This window comes from Lutra lutra, chromosome 7, assembly GCF_902655055.1.
Source record: "Lutra lutra chromosome 7, mLutLut1.2, whole genome shotgun sequence".
In the NCBI taxonomy this organism is placed as follows: domain Eukaryota; kingdom Metazoa; phylum Chordata; class Mammalia; order Carnivora; family Mustelidae; genus Lutra; species Lutra lutra.
The window spans coordinates 114,038,295-114,060,984 of record NC_062284.1 but is presented as its reverse complement, the minus strand read 5'-3'; the positions used below and the strand labels follow the sequence as shown (position 1 = coordinate 114,060,984).

Genomic DNA, 22,690 nt, shown 5'->3' with positions numbered 1-22,690 from the left:
TTTTATTTGACAGAGAGGGAACATGACAGTGAGAGAGGGAACACACAACAGCAAGAGAGAGAACACAAGCAGGGGGAGTGGGAGAGTGGGGAAGCAGGCTCCCTGCTGAGCAGAGAGCCCGATGTGGGGCTCAAACCCACATCTGAAGGCAGATGCTTAATGACTGAGTAATTTTAAAAATAGAGTTAAGGGGCGCCTGGGTGGCTCAGTGGGTTAAGCCGCTGCCTTCGGCTCAGGTCATGATCTCAGGGTCCTGGGATCGAGTCCCACATCGGGCTCTCTGCTCAGCAAGAAGCCTGCTTCCCTCTCTCTCTCTCTCTGCCTGCCTCTCCGTCTACTTGTGATCTCTCTCTGTCAAATAAATAAATAAAATCTTAAAAAAAAAAAAATAGAGTTAAGAGGGGCGCCTGGGTGGCGCAGTGGGTTGGGGCCTCTGCCTTCAGCTCAGGTCATGATCCCAGGGTTCTGGGATCGAGCCCCACATGGGGCTCTCTGCTCAGCAGGGAGCCTGCTTCCTCCCTCTCTCTGTCTCTGCCTGTCTCTCTGCCTACTCGTGATCTCTGTCTGTCAAATAAATCAATAAAATCTTTAAAAAAAAAGATTTGAAAAAAAATAGAGTTAAGAGAAATTTTGTGACTAAGACAAACAGTGACTTGCAAAGGTTCTGATAAAGTATTATCTTTTCTAATTAAATACCCCAGGGCAAAAATTCTTTGTTAAAAGTATATGCTGCTCTGGGGCGCCTGGGTGGCTCAGTCAGTTAGGTTAAGCATCTGCCTTCGGCTCAGGTCATGATCCTAGGGTCCTGGGATGGAGCCCCAGGGATGGGATGGAGCTGAGCATGGGGTCTGCTTCACCCTCTCCCTCTGCTCCTCCCCCACTTGTGCTCTCAAAAAATCTTTAAAAAATAAAAAAGTATATGCTGCTCTGACTTGAGTAGTGAGAAATTTGTCCACTTTTAATCCCAGCTTATATTTTTCAGAGCACATGGGACTCATGGAGCTTTATATTCCTTGAAGTATATTTGTATAAACTTGGTTAGAAAAAAACTTTTTACTGCTACTGCTTAGTACTTGCTTTTGGCTCTGCTTGTCCTTCATGGTAGTCAGCCTCTTCCTTATCAGGGAGTTCTGCCCTGTTAGCAAAAAGTCAACTTTTAAAAAACAAAAACAAAAAAAAACCCTAAAGTGGGTAGTAAGTATACACAAAACTATAACTGAGCCATGAGATTTTTTCCTAAACAATGGTAAATGCCTTGTCAAACAAAGGAAACCTTCAATTTAGAGTTAACATGAGAACCAGAGATGACATTCTTTGTTAACAAAAGAGTAAATTTTTGAAGCTCTTATACTACCTTTATAAAGATGTTCATTTGGGTTGATGGAGGAAGAATAGTTAGCAGTATTATATTTCTGCTTTTTTGAAATATGATTCAACCTGATTTCAGAAATATTTTTCAGGGCACTCACTCCATTGGTTGAGCGTGCAACTCTTGATCTTGGGATTGTGAGTTCGGGCCCCATGTTGGGTGTGGAGCCCACTTTAAAAAAAAATTTTTTTTCTGGAAGGAGCTATTTATAAAAATATATATTAAATATGAAAAAGTGAGATTTTTTAATTTAAGTAATCTCTAGAGCCTGTGTGGGGTTTGAACTCACGACCCCAAGATCAAGAGTTGCATGCTCTTCCAACTGAGCCAGCCAGGTACCCCTAGAAAACCCCTTTTTAAAGTGAGGAATTAACTACTATTTGAACATATTTTAAAATGAAGAAACCATTTTTATGTGTTGGTATCTGTTATCATCTGTTATCCCAATCATCAGTATTTCTGTGAGGTAGTGATACCCTTAAGTTAAACTGAAAAAAGCTTTCAAGTTGGCATTTACCAGCTAAAGAACTGCTGAGTGGCTATGTGATTTAAAAAAAAAAAATTCAGTGTGCCTCACAGTATATCCAGCCTTGGCTACATCGTCAAACCCCTAAGTATTAAGAACAGAAAGAAATAAGGTCATCCACACTTCTGACTGTTCCCTACTTTGCTTCTCTCTGTAGAGTGACAACCAATAAGCTGCTACTTTCCATCGTCATCATACTGGAGCTGGCCATCCTAGGGGGCCTGGTATACTACAAATTCTTTCACAAGCACTGAACTTCCTAGAGGGAAGGGTTTGTGGACCAGAACTTTGACCCTGTGAATGAATGGTGTTAAAGATGGGGAATAAGCATAGTGCTGCTCTGAGGTAATGGTTCGAGGATGCTCTCTGTAGCCAGACCGTGGGAGGTGGGAGGGAAGACAAAAAGCCGCATAACTGTGAAGGAATAGCAACAAGACCAGTATGATATACCAACGTAATAAATGCTGTTTATGACGTCTTTAAATTTACGTAGTATTCCAACGTATTAATACTCGGTGAACTGCAAAAAGAAAAAACAAACTTACAGTAGTATTATTGGTCACCAAAATGGAGGGGGAAAGGAAACTTTACAGTAGTAAGAATGCGCAAATGTTCTCATTAAGGCAGTATTGACCCAGATGACCATTTAGTATTTGTCTCCTCAAATGCCTCATAATTCGGGAATGTCTTTCGTGACAAACATGTCAGCACACAGAATTTCCTAAATTCTCACACGTTCTTCCCTTTCTGATTCATCTGGTGAACTGGGAGTAGGAAGTTGGTCATAGACAATGTGCCCTCCCTCTCTTGTCTGACCAAAACTTGAAGCAATCACATCCACTGCCAGGCTAGCTGTAGCCTTGGCCTCTTCCTCTGAAGCCGCCAACTGAGGATTGACTTCAACAAGATCCAGTGCTGACAGCAACCCTGAAAGAACAAAATATGATAGAACCTCAGAAGCTACCCTAGCTGCTATTTTCAGGGTAGTAGAGGGTCATCCCACTAGACAGAACAAGCCAAGGTAAAAAGTCATTTTCTACTATTAAAATTACACACTGTCAGGAAGCCCCTTATACCTACCTCGTCTTGGGCAGAAAGTTCAAACACTGTATACTAGAGTAAGATTACAATTTATCATCCCTGTTCAACCAGCTTAATAGGCAGAGCTCTCACGCTGTCTGGATAAGGAAAGAGCTTGTGGGGAAGAGGTAGACAAGGATTTTCCCACCTACATGGGAAAATGTGTGCCATGTCCAGTATTACTAGGAACCTTCCAGATGTCTGTCTAGAGTTGTATGAAGAGATCATCTTCCTTCTTTTGAGCCAGCCCATTTTTGAACTCTGTTGCTCTCTTAAGGCCCCCACATGCCCTAAGTATAGTCATCCCTGCAGGTCTGAGCTGTCCCATCATAGTGACCCAATATCTTGCACTTAGTCAAGGGAAGACTTGGCCATACTTTAATTTGAACTTACTGCCTTCTGTGAGGGGTTAAGAACTTACACTAAAGGGTTTGAGAAGGGAAGAAGAACCTATCCAGACCTGCCTTCTACTTCATACCCCTAACACACAAGCCTACTTCTCTGAGGTATTTAACTTTTTAGTTGGTTATTCTGGATGAAGTTAATCTACCTCTTCAAGTCATCTGAACTAGTTTGGAGAATACAGGTATACAAATACTTATGGTAGCTATCATGCCTAGAAACACGGGCGTATAGATCTTTTTAGCGTGCAGTCTTATTAGGAGTGCATAGTCTAAGCATGTCACTGCAGCATTTCCACTGTGCAAACATCTGGGTGTTTGATGATCTGTGTGTCTCATTTCAGCTAAACCTGAGTCTTTGGTATAGCCCAGAAGTAATCAAGAATGTCTGAGCTATTAAAAATAGCTATTACCCATGTTTTCCAGACTATTGTCACCCTCTAATTTAAGCAAAATGCTTTATGTAGCTAGTTAACACTGTTATGATGGTCTTTTGGAATAGAAATAATGTAGCAGGGGAGGGAGCAATGAGGTGTAACCACTACCCCACCTAACTACTAGAGATTACTAACCCCTGCTCTAAGTAGGGTAATTGGGAACCAAAATGGAGGATTGAACACACAGGTTCAGTGGCCACTAACGGAAGGACAACTGATAACATCTAAAATTGTGAGTCTGAAAATGCGACTATCTTACCACTGTCAGACCTGATAAACTAAGCATTCTTTTCCTTCCTTTAGTGTCTGAGGTTCCAGTAGGCTCCAGAGAGAACATTCCTCAATTTCCCTATGTATCCCAACCACTCAAGGGTTTCCCATAGCACTAGACCTTTCATTGTGGGCTCTCTGCTGTTTAGACCCCAATTTCATGAAATGGTATTGAAGTATCATGTGGTAGTTGTTTAATTTTTGCAAGGAAAGGTCATTTAAAGTAACCTTCATGGAAGTAGAAGCTTTCTGACGGAAATGGAAACTGCAAACTAGGATGAATGGGATGACAGTAACCTGTGTAGCCAACTCACTAATCTTTGTCACCATTCATCTTTAGTATCCCCATATTAAAACTCTTATCAGGGGCACCTGGGTGGCTCAGTGGTTTAAGCCTCTGCCTTCGGCTCCAGTCATGATCTCAGGGTCCTGGGATCGAGCCCCACGTCTGGCTCTCTGCTCAGCAGGGAGCCTGCTTCCCTCTCTGTCTGCCTGCTTCCTCATCTCTGCTTGCTTCTCTGACTACTTGTGATCTCTCTCTCTCTCTCTCTGTGAAATAAATAAATAAAATCTTAAAAAAAAAAAAACTCCTATCAAACATTAAAGCTCCTATCCAAGTTCTGGTATAAGACATAACCTTTATGAAGGGACCCGAGATACTGTCCAGCTTTGAAATATCTTTAAGAGAAGGTTTAACTCCCCATTCTCAACTCCCAAGGGAACTAACTTATTTTAATGTTAGGGTAAGCCTCTTGGCCTTGCCTTTTAATCTGAGTCTGCCTTTAGACAGTTCAGATGCAAAGAACTACATCAGTTTGGCAAGTTATTCTTGTATTTAATAAGTATTTAAGTAGACAATTTTTTATTCAGTACTTCTTATATTTTGATATGAGCCAGGTCCATACATGCCTTCAAATGACTATCCTTTATTAGCCTGACCATGGTGTTTTTAAAGAAGTTTAAACAAAAACAGTATCTGTAATGATTTGAAATAGTAGAAGCCCTCCAGAATGCAAAAGGCATCAGCGTATTTACTCACACAGTTAGCAGGTTGATCCCTTCTTACCTGTATTGTGTATTTCCTCAGTAATGTACATGCCTTCTCGGTAGGTCAGTCCTCCAACAACAGGGGTTCCTGTGGCTGGAGCCAGGGTAGGGTCAAAGGCATCAATATCAAAACTCAGATGGATTGGCCTTTGTCTTCTTGAGGGGAAGATAAGAACAGTCATTTGGGTGTGCTTGGACATTGATCCTTTCTACAGTTGCAACTCCTTGATTTTGCTGCTGTTAGTCCTGGTACTTTGCTAATACACATTTCTAGGTTTTCTACTCTTGGAAGTTACTATGTATTACCATATTTGCTTCCTACACACCACCTCATAATTTTGCCATTTGTTCTTTGTGCCTTGGACTGACTCCAGTTTGTATTTGACTTAACCTAGGCATTAGAGCCTTTCGCATTAACAGTTCTTCACTTCCCCATGAGACTGGGCTCTGACAGAGTCTGACTCACATTAGACTGACCTAGGTTACAGTTGTTCTTACTCTCTCCGTGTAACGACAGCTGAATGGAATTGATTTGGTGTCTGCAATCTTATCTCCCAGTTTAGCTTCAGTTTAGCACAGGTATCCTAAAGTAGAAACTAGCAACTGACACATTGTAGATTACTAAATTTCTTACAGCTTAAGAAATGACATACTACTAGGTAGCAATTACATTAATCACTTGAACATAAAGTCTTAGCACTGAGAACATCTTAAAACTAGCCTTTGACAATTCACAGACCTATAACCCTGGGGCTAATAATACATTATACATTCATTAAAATTTTTTTAAAAAACTAGCCTTTGATTGGCATTTATCTGCCATCTTTCTATATTACCAAGATTTGCTCAATATAAAACTTTCAGATGAATCAACAGTGAGCTTAGGAAGAAGGGGGCAGTTGTGAATGCTTCCCGTCTCAAAAGATGGGCATTAAAAATGGAGCTAAAGAGAAATTCATGAGACACAGAGGAGGTGGCCAGTGACTTCAAGGAAACCCCATCTCAACCCCAGAGGAAGAATAGGACCTATGTTTCATAATCTCCCTTTCCAAATTATTTGAGTGTTTTCTGTGTGTACATATTTTGCTTTTATTTTAAAAGAAACGCTGCTGTCCTTAAGAGCTAGGCTAAAGTGTGGTGCTCACTGGGAGTCTGCCCTATTTCCTTCGGGACTTTTCCCTTTGTAAGTAGACATCCATTGTAAGTTACTTACTTGCCAATTAGCAGATCAAATGTCTGTTCCATGACCTTCTGAATACCAAGTCGATCTATGTCTCTCATGGAAAAATACTGGATATCATAATTCTTTAAAATAAAACTGTGTGAGAGATAAAGGAAGGAGTCCTTAGTTTAGTATATGTGCTGCCAAAGCAAGCACAGGAGTCCTTAGTTTAAAGAACATTTTTAATCAAGTATATTGGGGGGGCGGTGTCTGTCCTGTTAGTGACCTCTAAGAGATTAAGGCAAGGAACACCCTGTCAAAAACATAAATGGCTGGGATAGACCCAAAGCTTAACCCCAGTGTATGAACTTACTGTTCAGGAGGGTCCACATCTCTTAGACCAATATACACAATACTTGGGGAAGAGATACAAGGTTTGATCCAGGAAAATCCTGGGAGTTGTGGTATCTGTCAAAAGAGGAATGGACAGGACTCATCAAGGATTCTTGGTCTCACCAGGATAATCACCGTGTGTTTCCCAATATGTGCCATCTGCTTTCTCCTCCTACCTACAGGACATGCTTAAAGCCACACCAGACTCACCTGATCTGGGAAAGAGAACTTACAAAAGTAGAAATGATTCAGAAGGCAGCTAAAAAACAGATTTCTCAGAATAAAAAAAAAATTTCTCCTAAGGTGGCCACGGTTTCTCATTAACTTACCTAAATAGCAGGAATACCGCTGATTAGTCCTTTTCCACCCCTTTGTACATTACTGAATTGTTTACAGATTGGTTCTTGAAACACAATCTGGTTGCCATCTTAATTTGTCTACAGCCAAAACACAAATTCTGCCTAATGAATAACTTTTGTACTATTCTGGTTTAACTTGGTCTTTCACTGAGGGGAAGAATATACAGATTCTAGTCTATGCTTAACATGGACTCCCATGTCTTCTGACCAACCTAGGAAAATATTACCTAGAGAAAATAATGGTTTTTGCTTTCCTCTAGACCAGTGGGTCTGAGAGTGAGGCAGGCCTGGGAGCCTCTAACCAAGAAGTCCTCCTGCAAAGGGTGTATCAGTCACTAGAGTTACTACCCACTGCCACTTTCCTTTCTTGCAAATTATGACTGACACACACGCACACACACACCCTCCCCCCAGAGCAGGGGACCTTGTCCTAGTAATCTTTATATCCCTAGCATCGACTAGACTGCTTAGCCCATAATAATGTTTGATGAACAAATGAAGGTATACTAAACATTTCTACCACCACCCTCAGCCCATCCTTCATAGAAATCTTACCAAACTAGTTCTCAAAGCCCCAGCATAACCCCTGCAAAGCCATTTAGCCTTTTCATTTCAGCCCACTGACCTTGTCCTGTAGTTCTCTGAGAAGAAATGAAACTGGCTGTCCATGGAGATTTCCAGATGAAGTGGTGAGGGGTGTATTGATGTCAGCGTGGGCATCAACCCAGATCACACAAAGATCTGGGCAGTGCCGGGCGTGGCCACTAATGGTACCGATTGCCAGGCTACAAGGAACAAACACAGTAATTGAGGCCCTCTGTTTGGCAAACATCACTAATAACAAATATCCTCAGTCAGTGCAGCTCACACTTTGTCCTCAGGGCAAAGTCAGGGCCCCAGACTAAGGCTGGATTTGCCTCAGTGCCTTTTTTTTTTTTTTTTTAAATTTATTTATTTGACAGAGATCACAAGTAGACAGAGAGGCAGGCAGAGAGAGAGAGGAGGGAAGCAGGCCCCCCGCTGAGCAGAGAACCCGATGTGGGGCTCGATCCCAGGACCCTGGGATCATGACCCAAGCTGAAGGCAGAGGGTTTAACCTGCTGAGCCACCCAGGTGCCCCCTAAGGCTGGATTTGGATGACCAAAAGTCTCCAGGCCTGTAGTTCCCAAAGATTAACCCTGAATGAGGGAGAAAGAGAAGGTTCCAAAGATTCAAAGCTTGTTGACTGGTTACCCTTCTAGTTTGACAGATGTCAGTATTCCCCCCCCAAATCCCTAAAATTTCATTCATTAGCCCTGGCCCAGAAAAGGACCTCAGTATTGTTCAGTGAATGAAATCCAGTTAAATGAAAGAAAAAATACATACATATACATCCACACATGTGTATATGTATATAATTAGAAGAAAAAATTTTCTGAGTATATGATTAGTTAGCATGTATATCCCCCATTTTACCTGTGAATTCTCTTGTTATTCTTTTATTAGCAAAATAACTAAAACGATAAGCCATGAACAAAATGCCTGTAAGATCAAAGATTTTTTTTCCCTTCTTTCCTCTAAATTATTCTATCTCAAAAACTGTTTTTTTTTAAATCACAATCACAGAGGAATTTTTTACTATTTGTGCCTTACCTTAAGAAAGAAAATTATGTTACACAGTCCTGAACTCAGATAAATTTCTATATTGCTATAATAAGGCAGTATCCTATGAACTTTATATATAATATATAAATGCCTATTATATATTTATATATTCAGTTCATATTCAAAATATATAACATAAAGTAAACATATAGGATTTTTTAAAAAGAATCCAGTTAAATGATGTGTTCTACATGTAAGAACTCACAAATACTTAATACTTCTTAAGGAAGACCAGGGAGATCTAATTATTTTCAAAGAATCATTCACTTTTTAAGGATAAGAATTTGCATTATAGTTTTTTAGCAAGTAATAATTTTGACATTTCCTTTTAGGAAGTATCACATAAAGACCTTAAAGTAACGGAAACCCAATTAAAGACCTCATTTAGGTGATTGAATAAATGTCTATTTGCATGTTATCTTCTATATATTAGCATGGCATTCAAATATCCATGTTTATTTTTTTGCCTCTCCTTGTCCTTGGACTCTGTGTACATTGGCCAACTGTCCTGTCTCAGTTATAGGAATATAGCTGATGAAATCCTGTTTGGAAAGCTGCCCAGCTTCCCAGTAACTGAAGAATGTGACATAGATGGGAGATGCAACTTAAGCATCTAAGGAACTAACTACAGCTCTCATTAGTATGGCATGAGACAGCATTTTAAGCTCCATGCTCCATGTAGGGCCCTCCATGAAGGATAACACAGTCTAGTGTGAAAAGTAGTGGATTAAGTCAGAATCGGGTTTTTCCCAGAAAGGGAAATTTCTGGGAAATTTAAGTGATTTAGGACAAATCATCTAGTTTTACTAGACAGTTTCCTTTTTTCTAGAAGAAGGCGATAATTTGTCTTATTTAAGTCAGTTAGTCTGATGTCTAAGGGAATACTTTATACCGTGTAAAAGGAGCAGGGTGACCTAATGAGGCCACCTTCCTTTAAAATGTTCAGTAGCTGTTCAGTCTATATACTCATCCCTTCCTTCTAGAATCTTCAGATGACCTAGGTTTGAGCACTGAACAGGGAATAAGGAATAGTGACAGGGCTGCAATAGATAGCTATAGACAAAAGAAAAGCCAAAGACTATGATAATCAGACAATCGTTAGAAGGTCAATACAAGTGAGAGCGAACACTGAGCTAAGAGGAATATCCACCCTCTAGCTGATTTAATTTGATCGCTGTAAAGAATCGGACTGCTCTTACTCTACCTAAAATTTTATTCCTAATAAGGAAATCTACCTGCACTTAAAATTGTAACAGATTTCAACCTCTGTTAAAGGGAAAAAAAAAAAAAAAGCTCTCTGTGTACCACAGGGGAAGTTACTGGATTGGCTCTCAAAAGAAAAGTTAATTAATTGCCTTCAGAGGTCACACTGAATTTGAATCCCACCCTGCTACTTCCTAGTTCTAGAAGTTATCTGACCTCTGTCCCTCAGTGTTCCTAGCAGTAAATCAGGTAAAACTGCATCTGCCTCATGGCAATATGAGGGGTAAATGAGAATATATATGAAGTGCCCAGTCAGCAATCCTAGTATTTGAATGCTGTTTTTCTTTCTACCAAAACCTTTATTACTTAGTTCAAATAGGACTCCTCTGGCCCAGAATGATCTCTCCCTTCTCTAAAATTCTGTAGAATTCAGTATATTTTTTCATCCCATGTGTATTTATTTCATCTAGTCCTACTAGGTCACAGTTTCCACAATCCCTAGCATTGCTTGAGAACACACCAAGCAGTGTTCAATAAAGTACATGCTGACTCACTAAGAGAAGGACCTATTAGTCACCTCCGGGTCCACACGGAGAAGATAGAGAACATAGTCACATGGCAAGTGGGAAATCTATAACAGGTTAGCAGAAATGCTTTAACACACACACACAAATACCTCACAAATTCAGACTACTGATGGATCCTTCTAATTCTCCCAAATGGCCAAATGAAGGTCATAAGACCTTTCTTCCTAGGAAAACTTCACAAGAGATAAGCACAAAATGAAATAGGAACATACCATGTCTAAAAACTTTGCTTAGTCTGCCTCTGAGCTTGTCATCATACTATCATATCCATTGTGTCTTAACAATGAAAACCACAGGTGCCTCCAGCAGCTCAGGATCTTAGCTATTAAAATGCTATTAGGGGGGCGCCTGGGTGGCTCAGTGGGTTAAGCCGCTGCCTTCGGCTCAGGTCATGATCTCAGGGTCTTGGGATCGAGCCCCACGTCGGGCTCTCTGCTCGAAGCAGGGAGTCTGCTTCCTCCTCTCTCTCTGCCTGCCTCTCTGCCTGCTTGTGATCTCTCTCTGTCAAATAAAATCTTAAAATAAAATAAAATAAAATAAAATGCTATTAGGCACATCATGTCATAAAAGTTCTGAAGGGTACTGTCCTCAAGTGGGGAAACAAGACAGGCTAACTGACTAGCCCAAAGCACCATACAATCCAGCTCCCCCACCACCCCTGCATCCCAGCTTACCTGTGGTCTCCTCCCACAGTGACACAGCTGTAGCCACTTGACACGGCTCTACTAACCACCTCAGCCAGTTCCTGGTTGGCAAGGCCCACTGAGCGAGGATTCACTATCAGGTTGTTGTAGAGATCATCTTTAGGGACTGGAGTAAAACTCAAATCTCCAAAATCTTTTAGGCGGCAGCCTGGAAAAACACGGGGGAATGACAAGATTAATTGTATGTTATTCCAACTCTTACTGGCCTGGGCCACAAAACAGAACTTGTGACAAAGTACATGTCATACTCATTTTGCCACAGTAAAATTCAAAATGTCATGTGACTGGCAGGATGGTCTCATTCTCCCAGCAATCCTGTGGGGGTAGATCCCATTAGGAATGCCATTTTACAGACAAAGAAGCTTGGATTTGGAAAGTGAAGTCCAGAAACATCCACTGGTTTAACCCAACAGTCACAAAATTGGTAGCAATTAGACCTTAGATATCCCAGAGTTACAGAGTACAAGTAACATACCAAAAGGAACCATAGGATTTACAGTAAATTAAGTACTATTAATTTAGATAAAAAATACATAGAAATTTTCATGTTATAAACTTTTTTTTTTTTTTTAAGATTTATTTATTTGAGAGAGAGAGCATGAGAGGGGAGAGGGTCAGAGGAAGAAGCAGACTCCCCGCTAAACAGGGAGCCCAATGTGGGACTCAATCCCAGTACTCTGGGATCACGACCCAAGCTGAAGGCAGTCATCCAACTAACTGAGCCACCCAGGCACCCATAAACTTTTTTTTTTTTTTTAATGAAAGGACAGTCTGAGGATCTAAAGCATCCTAAAAGAGAAATGCCAAACATTTGTTACTTACAAAGATCCTAGGCAGTGTTTTAATTGCTTGATGTAAATGCTTCCTTTTTTTTAATTGATTTTTTAAATGATTTATTTATTTACTTACTTACCTTAGAAAAGGGAGGAGAAAGGGAAACAGAATCTCAAGCAGACTCTGCACTAAGCATGCAGAGCCAGACGTGGGGCCAGATCTCACAACCCTGAGATCATGACCTCAGCCAAAACCAAGAGTTGGACACCCAATTAACTGAGCCACCCAGGCGCCCCGTTTGAAATAAATTATTTAAACTCACAACAGTCCTATTGGCAACTAAAGCATGCCATTCTATAGATAAGGAAATAAAGTCCCCAAATTACATAGCTGCTAAGTGGCAGAAGCAGGACCCAAATTATCTGCCCCTAAAATGTGTATTGACTACAGTTTGTTTCCCAGAGAATCCCTCTTGATTCCTCCCTGTATAGAACAAGTGAGACCTTTTTGGAAAAACCAACAAGATACCGGAATGCTGAAGCAGCAGTGAACCTCCCGCAGGTTCACCTACTGTGGCATACACGTAGACCACCTGCTGGCCACATCCTCCAAGTAGCTGACATGGCAGCAGTGGCAGCAGCACTCGCTCCAAAGCACCTGTGCAGAGCCAGTTAGGAGGCAGTGCCCACAGAGAAGCCAGAGATGGTGAATACACACATGCGGGACAGCAACGTCCTGCCCAAGACGGTGGGCAGCATGGTGGGCCTCGACAACAGCAAGACCTTCACCCAGGTGGCCTTCAAGCCCAAGATGATCAGCCACTACCTGGGCGAGTCCTCCCCCATGTACAAGCCCATGACTATGGCTGGCCCACCATCTGGTCACCCAATCCTCCACCTCAGTCCCCCTCAAGTAGCCCATTAGGCCAATAAAAGTATAGCCTTCTCTTTAAAAAAACTGTTTTGAAAGAACTAGTGATACATTCTGACAATGTGCTAGGATATTTCACTCAGATTTCACATATTCTGAAGAACTATGCCACCTTCACTGCACATTCATTTTGTACCTAAGTACCATTCTTGCCATGTAACCATATATCAATAAATTGGTTGGTGCCATTTTTAGGGTTAGGCCTAAGTAATCCAACTCTCATGAACAGATCTGAACTGTCAGGGAATATAACATTACCATAGATTGTATCCTTAAGGCCCTGCTTCTCAAGCTGGAGTCCAGGTAATTTGGGGGGACAGGGGTGGGGAGAGGAGTGGTCACAGGATAGTAATACAGGCAGAGATTTTTTTTTTTAAAGAATTTTATTTATTTGTTTATTTATTTACTTGAGAGAGAGAGAGAGAGAGATCACAAGTAGGCAGAGAGAGAGGGGAAGCAGACTCTCCACCGAGCAGAGAGCCCTATATGGGACTCGATCCCTGGGCCCTGAGATCATGACCTGAGCCGAAGGCAGAGGCTTAACTCACTGAGCCACCCAGGCGCCCCACAGGCAGAGATTTAATACTAGATTAAGATCATAGGTGCCTGGGTGGCTTAGTAGGTAAGTGTCTGCCTTTGGCTCAGGTCATGATCTCAGGGTCCTGGGATCAAGCCCTCCATCAGGCTCCCTACTCAGTAGGAAGTCTGCTTCTCCCTCTCCTACCGTTCCCCCAACTTGCGCTCACACATGTTCTCTCTCTGAAATAAAATCTTTTAAAAAAAAATCTGGATTAAGAGGAGCATGGACCCATCTTGAATTTAAACTACAGTTTTGAGCTTTATACCTTTTTTTCCCCCTAAAGTACTTAATGTGAGAGAGAGAATCCGCACACACAGGGTCAGAGAGGTGGAGAGTCCCAAGCACACTCTCCACTGTACGTGGAGCCAGGCACAGGGCACCATCCCACAACTAGGAGATCCCGACCTGAGCTGAAGCCAAGAGTCAGACAACTGAACTAATAACTGTGCCACCCAGGTACCCCTTGAGCTTTACCTCTTGAATCCAGACTCAGTTCAAAGCTAAACAACCAAGAGAATGTAAAAATTCGAGAAGCAATGATTTGTAACAAAAGGCCATCCAATGAATCACCACTAAAAAGAATACCAGAAGCAAAACGGAAAACCTTATTCTATTCCCAAAATTAAGAAGCAGCTACAGCTGCAGAACTCTATGTATCTTTTGGTCATTGCATTTCTTTTTTAAGGGTTTAGGATTTCTGATAATTTTTTTTAAAGATTTTTATTTATTTATTTGACAGAGAGATCTCAAGTAGGCAGAGTGGCAGGTGGGGGCAGGGGGAAGCAGGCTCCCCACCGAGCAGAGAGCCGGACCATAGGACCCTGAGATCATGACCTGAGCTGAAGGCAGAGGCTTAACCCACTGAGCCACCCAGGCGCCCCTGCATTTTTTTTTCTTAAAGATTTTATTTATTGGAGTGCCTGGGGGGCTCAGTTGCTAAGTATCTGCCTTTGGCTCAGGTCATGATTCCAGGGTCCTGGGATCGAGCCCCGCATCAGGTTCCCTGCTCAGCAGGAAACCTGCTTTTCCCTCTCCCACTCCCTCTGTGTATATCCCCTCTCTGCCTCTTGTTTATATTCCCTCTCTCGCCGTCTCTCTCTCTGTGTCAAATAAATAAGTAAAAATCTTTAAAAATTAAAAAAAGATTTTATTTGTCAGATAGAGTGCACACAAGCAAGGGGGATAGCAGTTAGAGGGAGAAGCAGCCTTCCTGCTGAGCAAGGAGCCCAAGGCAGGACTTGATCCCAGAACCCTGGGGTCATGACCTGAGCCAAAGGGACGTGCTTAACCAACTGAGCCACCCTGGCACCCCAGTTATTGCATTTTAAAATATAATCCTGAAAATGCCCAGAGATCTGGAAAACTGAAAGAGAAAATATTGAAGGTAGGAGAATACGATAACAGTCCAAAGTCACTGGGATCCAAGAGAAAAAAGTATGACCAAATAAAACATCAATAAAAATCCTTTGAAACGATAAAAAACCATAAGGGATATGTACTTTATAAGATCTCAGTACAGGGGCACCTGTGTGGCTCAGTGGGTTAAGCCTCTGCCTTCGTTCGGCTCAGGTCATGATCTCAGGGTCCTGGGATCGAGCCCCGAGTCGGGCTCTCTGCTCAGCGGGGAGCCTGCTTCCCCCTCCCCCTCTGCCTGCCTCTCTGCTTACTTGTGATCTCTCTCTCTCTCTGTCAAATAAATAAATAAAATCTTAAAGAAAAAGAAGATCTCAGTACAGAGGCACCTGGGTGGTTCAGTCAGTGAAGGCTCTGCCTTCAGCTCAGGTCATGATCCCAGGGTCCTGAGATCAAGCCCCCACATCAGGCTCCCTGCTCTGCGGAGAACCTACTCTTCATCTCCTGCTCCCACTGCTTGTGCTGTCAAATAATCTTTATCAGGTCTTGCTATTGGCAATAATCTTGGGCTGGACAGATTCTGAATGTCAGTTTCTCCTTCCCTATCCATGTTTATCTGTGTACCCCCTTGAGCCACATCAAGCATTTAGGTTCTTAGTAGGTATAAGACATCAGGGCATGCGTGGTGTTTTATAATATTAAGCATATAAATAGAAAAGCTTTATTATCCAATTAATATTAACTAGTTGTTGATGACTAATTCATTTAATCTTCACATGATCAATAAGAAATACCTAGGAATCAACCCAGTGGATAAGTGACAGAACTTGGGGGAACAAACAAGTCCAGGCATGGAATCTAGGATGTAGACTCCAGTAACTGAGAGAGAATATAGTACTCAGCTCACTATTAAAGAAGAAAGCTGCAAAAAGCCTATAAAAGACCCTAAAGAGAATTTGACAGTCTAAGATAATGCTCTCCAAGGAAGAGAGACCAAATTTCATAAAAGGATTTGGGTCATTAATTGTGTAACTCTGTGAAGTGGATCAGCAGATTACTTCACAGCCTAGATAATGGGTTCTTCTAAGATTATCCAACTCCATTTGCTCTCATTCCTTACTCTCCAAACAACCTCCCTCTGATTATTCACTTAGACTCCCTGTTGCCCTCATACCAGCAAGAGGGCCTCCTAACAGTGGATGTCAGAAGGGCTGCTGCTCACTGTAATTATGAATGGGCATTTTGGTATACACATCACAGTTAGCGTGAGTCTCTGGGTTAGAAAGCCTGATAAGCTCTGCACATAAAGATTTCTGTTCCTAACTTATTAAAAGAGGTAAATGCCCTCCTCTGTTCATTGCAGCATTTTTACAATTATACACACACATATATAAAATACTCAGCCAGGGCACCTGGGTGGCTCAGTGGGTTAAAGCCTCTGCCTTTGGCTCGGGTCATGATCTCAGGGTCCTGGGATGGAGTCCCACATTGGGCTCTTCGCTCAGCAGGGAGCCTGCTTCCTCCTCTCTCTCTGCCTGCCTTTCTGCCTGCTTGTGATCTCTGTCTGTCAAATAAATAAAATCTTTAAAATACTCAGCCATAAAAAGAATGAAATCTTGCCATTTGCAACAACATGGATAGACCTGAAGGGCATTATGCCAAATGAAATAAGTCAGACAGAAAGATACCATATGATTTCACTTAAATGTGAAATCTAAAAAACAAAACCAGAAACAGACTCAAATACTGTTGCCAGAGGGAGAAGGGTAGAGGGATGGGCAATGTAGGTGAAGGGGATTAAGAGGTACAAACTTTCATTTATAAAATAAGTCCTGTATACTCAGTAATATTGTAGTAACATTGTTTGGGGACAGGTGCTGACCCCTTATGGTGAGCACTGTGGATCTACAGACTTGTCCAGTCACTATATTGTGTACTTGAAATTACTCTTGTATGTCAACTATACTTCAATAATAAAATTTAAACAAAAACCCTTTTCTTCCTGGGTCTACAAAACTGAAGGACCTGGGCACCTGGGTGGCTCAGTGGGTTAAGCCGCTGCCTTCGGCTCAGGTCATGATCTCAGAGTCCTGGGATCGAGCCCCGCATCGGGCTCTCTGCTCAGCAGGGAGCCTGCTTCCTCCTCTCTCTGCCTGCCTCTCTGCCTGCTTGTGATCTCTCTGTCAAATAAATAAAATCTTAAAAAAAAAAAAAAAAAAAAAAAAAAAAAAAAAAAAAAAAACTGAAGGACCAGACCCCCTGAAAGGATTAATATCTTAAGAAACCCTGCCTGAGTGTCCACCCTATAGGACTCCCAATTCTGCTCTTTATTTTCAAAAAAAAAAAAAAAAAGTTCCAGGTAAGGACTAAGGACAATGAGTGTTAAATGACTTAAAGGAAATTCAGAGAGGATTGGGGGATGGGGTAGGGGTCAAAGAATGACTCCCCCATCAAGTAAAGTTTATACTAGCATTGTTTTGCTATTTTTTTTGTTCTCTTTCCTTACTGGAAGAAAATTTTTATAAAATCAATAAGGAAGTATCTAATCGTAAAAGTCCCTACCCCACGTCCCAGGCTTGACTAGTCTAGCTTTATAGACCTTTGTACATAAACACAATTCATAACTATTTTTAAACAAGGTATTGGAGTATGCTTAGCTGCTGTAACTAATCTTCCCCCACAACAATGGCTCAGACCCAGTAAACCGGTTTCTTGTTCATTTAACATCCCGGGGTGGGGGGGGTGGGCATTCTAGGTCAGCAGGAGGCTTTCCTCCATGCCGTGATTCAGAGATCAAGCTCCTTCTGGCTTGTGGCTCTGCCATCATGAGAGCTTTGCCATCTGTGTGGCTAAGGTTGGGTCTCCCTGGGGCCAAGGCAGCAGGAGAGGAAGAAAGAAGGCTCGTCTACTTTTAAAGGCTCTGGCCTAAAAGTGGCTCATCATACCTGCTCACATGGCACCAGTCAACAAAGGCAGGTCTAACTTCTGTCCAGAAGAGAATGGGTTTTGGCAGACAGCTAGCCATCTCTGCCACAATCTCTACTTTTAATATCTCCTGCCATAACCTTTAAGTGATTAAGAACTCACAGTACTAAAGCCTATGTTGCGGATTCTAACTCTTGGCAATCCTAACTATTCTAGTTCATTACAGAGCTGAGTTGGTGAACATATTAGGCCATCCCGATAAAGCCTCTTAGGACCTTTCTCCTCCAATGCCTGCTTTACCAAAACCGTCGTAGCACCAAAGGACCAGTGGAGAAGAGCCCAGGATTGGTTTCTAAAGAATTAACAAGGTTCTGAAAGAAGTCACTCAACTCTTTCCCTGTTGGGAAGAGTTGAGTGACTTAATAGAAATGAGAAGTTTGCCTATGGGAGTAATGCAAATGAGGCTGAAGAGAACAGGCATTGTAACCCATAGGGCAGCATTTTTGAGGAGTAGGGAGGCTGACGGGAGGTTCATGTTTTGTAAGAACAGGGTGAACAGTAATAATGAAGCTATTACTTTATCAGAATGCGGTGGCGATTTCTTTCAGTTAGGAAGGCCCAAGAAATGGTCTCACTGATTTCTAAAGAATCTTAGAGTCCTAGTGAGAAGAGCAGATATTACAATATGGGAAGAGTGTCTATCTGTCATGCTTGAAGGAGCTGTCCCCTTGTTGGACTTTGTGGCTCAGGTCAATTCATCGGCAAGTCTAGATCGGATGAGACGACGTTGCCCTGCCGCTCTTTCTTCCCAGAAGGCATTGTAGGACAATGGTAGGACAACTTAAGACTTCAAAGAAGCTCTCCTGACAAACTGATTTGAACCAACCTGAGAGGGCTCTCATGTTTACTTGCAGTGGGGAAAGGACATCTCTGCAGACACTGGCACAGCCTTGCTGCTTCTCTCTGCAGTGAGGGTAATAAAAATCCACGGAATACTACTGATCTTTTTTTTTTTTTTTTTAATTTGACAGAGAGATCACAAGTAGACGGAGAGGCAGGCAGAGAGAGAGAGAGGGAAGCAGGCACCCTGCTGAGCAGAGAGCCCGATGCGGGACTCAATCCCAGGACCCTGAGATCATGACCTGAGCCGAAGGTAGCGGCTTAATCCACTGAGCCACCCAGGTGCCCCTACTACTGATCTTTTAAGCCTTAATGTCACCTTTGGCCTTGATAAACCCCTCCAGGCTCCATCAGAGAGGAGTGAGGACACACGTACATCAGCAGAATGATGCAACCCACTGGTGGGGAAGAAATCAAAACAGCCCTCCCTGACCTTAGCAGTATCTGGGGACAGCACTTCTGTTCCAGGGCCCCAATCTATGGGGAATCCCTGAAGGAAGCCAATGATAGGGAAAGGAACAAAATGGTCTCCATCCACCACACCGTTCTAGATGTTTCACAGAGAGCAGCCAATCCTCACAGCCTCAGCTGCTGTCAACATCCACCCAGTGGAGAGGAGGAAATTCAGCCAAGTGAATAGCTCCAACTGTGTAGGACAAGCCTGAATCACCCTCTCACTAGAGACTCGCATGAGACAGTGTTCTGAGTCAGCAGCCCCTATAGGGGCCCCATTCTGTCTCCTGCTCTGACTTCCACTCACAGGGAGCTCTAACTGCTTCCAAGGCTCCCAGCAAGGTAAGAGAAATGGCCTCAGGAAGAGGCTGACACACAGAAGAGTCTGCCACACCACAGGGAGCCCACTAGCAGAATAACAGATTTCAAGAAAAGCTAGGAACTGAGTAGTGTGCAGTTTTTTTTAAACTGTCCCCGAAGGGTAGCACCTGGGTGGCTCAGTGAGTTAAAGCCTCTGCCTTTGGCTCAGGTCATGATCCCAGGGTGCTGGGATCCAGCCCTGCATCAGGCTCTCTGCTCAGCAGGGAGCCTGCTCCCCTCCCCCACCACCTCTGCCTGCCTCTCTGCCAACTTGTGATCTCTGTCAAATAAACAAATAAAATCTTTAAAGAAAAATAAAATAAACTGTCACTGAATAGGATGGCATGTTTATTATGAATTGTCAGGAAGAACAAGTCAGTGAGACTTGAAGAAAGAAAAAGACGCAGATCTCACTTGGAGCTGGGAGGATACAAATATTAATGGCTTTTTAAAAGTTACAGACTCAAATATCATACAGACTTAGCCCCAAAGGGAATTCCTGGTATTATAAGGGAATATAACTGCTAATCCTTAGAACCTCAAAACTGTACCTACAAAACCAGCTTATTGAACACAAAGTTGCGAGGTTACCAGAGGTCTAAAAGTTAGGGAAGAAGGCCAGAGTTACTTCAGGCCATTTGAAATAAGAATTTCTCGCTTATCTCTAAAATGTGATGTGGTAATAACCTTTGAAGAGGCTGTTACTTAAGGCAAAGTCGTTTGATTACCACTAAGAAAATGCAGATGTCTGCATTTTAGTAAGTACATCTGACTGCAGGGGCTGTACAACCCCCAGAATCAGGAGTCCCAGAGGCCTCTCAAAATCCACTCTTTGCTTCTTAGTCTCTGGCTCTAAAATAAGCTGAGTGTATCGGGGAAAGAAATCCCATCACGAAGATAACACCTATTTTTTCTGGTTCACTTCTGGATCTCTGAGAGGACTGCTTTAACCAGGGCTCTCAACATCTTCTTCCTCACCCAATTGTCTGAGGCGGTGAGGAGCCAGTTGAGGAAGACCAGGGCAGGGAGAGTGGCTTGAGGAGGGAGGGTGACCCCGGGCTTCTAGGCTTCATGTCAGACATGTCCATCTGGCATGCACCAGAGTTCACCTCAAAAATCAAATGATACAAGCATGGTGTCCATAGATGCCTTTGTAGGAATGGGATCCTTGAGTAAAAAATTCTAAATACAGGACTTGAAAATTCAGTTCAAGACATGTAACGGAGATAACTTGCAACACCATTTCTAGTTTTCTTGCTACTTGGTTATCTGGCTACATTGGTCCTTCTTTCCTAAGGAGAAGAGAGTGTCACTGTCTGAAGATAAGCTGAGTAATGTATGCCCTCTGGACCAAACTCAAGTCAACCCTCAAAGCTCCTCTAGACCGTGGCGAACCAGCTCAGGCTTTTGCAAATGGACCGTTAGCTAGTGGCACCCCAGCAGCCTGGTTCCAGCACAGGCAGGGGTGGAGGGAGAGGAGGGTGCCTCTGGCTTCCCAAGTCACAGCAACATAACCATCTCCTCCATTCAAAACAAGATCGTTGAGTTTCTCTGAAAAAGAGATCTGCTAGTGGTAACAGCCCAACAAAACTTCAACCTGCTCCAGTGTAGAACCACAGGAAGAGACAACGACAATCCCTGGGGATAAAGAACCGCTCTCCAGAAAATGTGATCTTTTCTAAGTTCTTCATATTCGACCTTGTTCCAGAAAAGATTTGAAGGGAAACATATCAGACTAGTGACTGACTACAGCTTCACGAGCTAACAGTTCTGATGTATAGCTCCCAGCCCCAGAGTCTGGGCTGGCATTCTAGGGAGTGTTCCCAGGGAACCTGGAACCAGACAGACCACATTCCAGACCCCTCTGGGCGGAAAGCAGAGTGCATACAAGATAGCCACAGGAGGTCAAGTGCCACAACAGACGCAAAAGGAAGAATTCTTGCCCTCTGGCCCCTAACTTCCTGGACGAGTCAAGATCGCCAACCAAGTTCAGTTTCTGAGCTTGTCCTATCTCACAAGCTCTTAGGAGTATTACCTGAGATAACAAGGGAAAGCCTCCACATGCTAAGGTTTGTATCTTAGTTCAACTGGATGAAACATCTTTGTGGTTTTGTGCCCCACCCTACCGCTTCTCTTTTCCTTGAAACTGATGGCGTAACCTAAGACTTCCCAAAACCTGTTTGTAATAGACTGTCATTTTGATAAAATCAGGTTTTGGTGAGAAGTTGCAAACACACACAGGCCCACAGAGCGCATACTGAAACGGCTCCTAGAGTCTCCAGCTCTCACACACAGCTTGAATCTTCCAAATCTATGAAATACTACTAAGGCAAAGCCAATTAATCTTGGAACTCCGACTCTCCGAAGCCCTAAGCACAATGCCATCCGCTCTGTGACTCAGTTCTTGGGTCACACAGGAAGGAGTTTTTTACTTCTTTTCCTCTTCAGTGGTTTCTGACCTTGTGGCCTGGGGGAAGGAGCCAGGAAGATTTGGTCTGTCTTCTCCCAATCTGAGCATTACCACACCTGTTATATTAATACACCCTCGTATCTGAATCTTGAAGGTATTAGCCAGCAATAAAAGCAGAAGAGGGAAAAGCTTACAAGCAGAAGAGGCACAGAATACCTTCAGCCCTATAGAACAATTCACAATTCCCGGGAGCCCAGGGTTCCTGGGAGGACTGTGGAGAAGAGTGGGGTGGGCAGGGGGTATGCAGGGGTGGGGGTAGAGGTGTTGCAAAAGGAGAGTGACAGTGGGGAAGGGGCAGGACACAGATCCTAAGCAGGGAGCTACTAAGGTTTCCACATCAAGAAGTGACCAATCGGGGCACCTGGTTGGCTCAGTGGGTTAAAGCCTCTGCCTTCCACTCAGGTCATGATCTCAGGGTCCTGGGATCGAGCCCCGCATCGGGCTCTCTGCTCAGTGGAGAGCCTGCTTCCTCCTCTCTCTCTCTCTCTCTCTCTCTGCCTGCCTCTCTGCCTACATGTGATCTCTGTCTGTCAAATAAATAAAATCTTTTTTTAAAAAAAGTGACCAGTTAAATCTGCAGCACAGACTTGAATCTGTGCTGCAGATTTAGTGCCCTGGGGGCCAGAGGGAAATGGATTGGCCCAGAGAAGAGCAGCTCCACAAGGCGGGGGGGGGGGGGGGGGGGGGGGGGGGACAAGGCCATAGGAGAAGCAACAGATGCTGGTAATACTTACAGTGGGAATGGAGATTAAGGGCCCTCACA

The 22,690-nt window shown here is 43.0% G+C and overlaps 2 protein-coding genes across 4 annotated transcripts in view; one reads left to right on the top strand and one right to left on the bottom strand.

Annotated features, from left to right (window-relative positions):
• VTI1B (vesicle transport through interaction with t-SNAREs 1B) overlaps positions 1 to 2,383 on the top strand; it is a 30,214-nt gene extending 27,831 nt beyond the window's left edge. Inside the window, exon 6 of one of the 2 annotated variants that reach the window (XM_047735865.1) lies at positions 2,053 to 2,383. In XM_047735865.1, coding sequence (XP_047591821.1) covers positions 2,053 to 2,149 — 97 coding nt within the window. In that variant the 3' untranslated portion in view covers positions 2,150 to 2,383. Of the gene's footprint in view, positions 1 to 982; positions 1,086 to 2,052 lie in introns of those variants that run through there. The other variant, XM_047735866.1, reaches the window with a different exon arrangement.
• Positions 2,338 to 22,690, bottom strand: part of ARG2 (arginase 2) — a 31,439-nt gene continuing 11,086 nt past the window's right edge. Inside the window, exons 3-8 of one of the 2 annotated variants that reach the window (XM_047735860.1) lie at positions 11,153 to 11,330; positions 7,670 to 7,829; positions 6,666 to 6,760; positions 6,344 to 6,448; positions 5,150 to 5,283; positions 2,338 to 2,822 (exon numbers count right to left, since the gene is read on the bottom strand). In XM_047735860.1, coding sequence (XP_047591816.1) covers positions 2,617 to 2,822; positions 5,150 to 5,283; positions 6,344 to 6,448; positions 6,666 to 6,760; positions 7,670 to 7,829; positions 11,153 to 11,330 — 878 coding nt within the window. In that variant the 3' untranslated portion in view covers positions 2,338 to 2,616. Of the gene's footprint in view, positions 2,823 to 5,149; positions 5,287 to 6,343; positions 6,449 to 6,665; positions 6,761 to 7,669; positions 7,830 to 11,152; positions 11,331 to 22,690 lie in introns of both variants that reach the window. The other variant, XM_047735859.1, reaches the window with a different exon arrangement.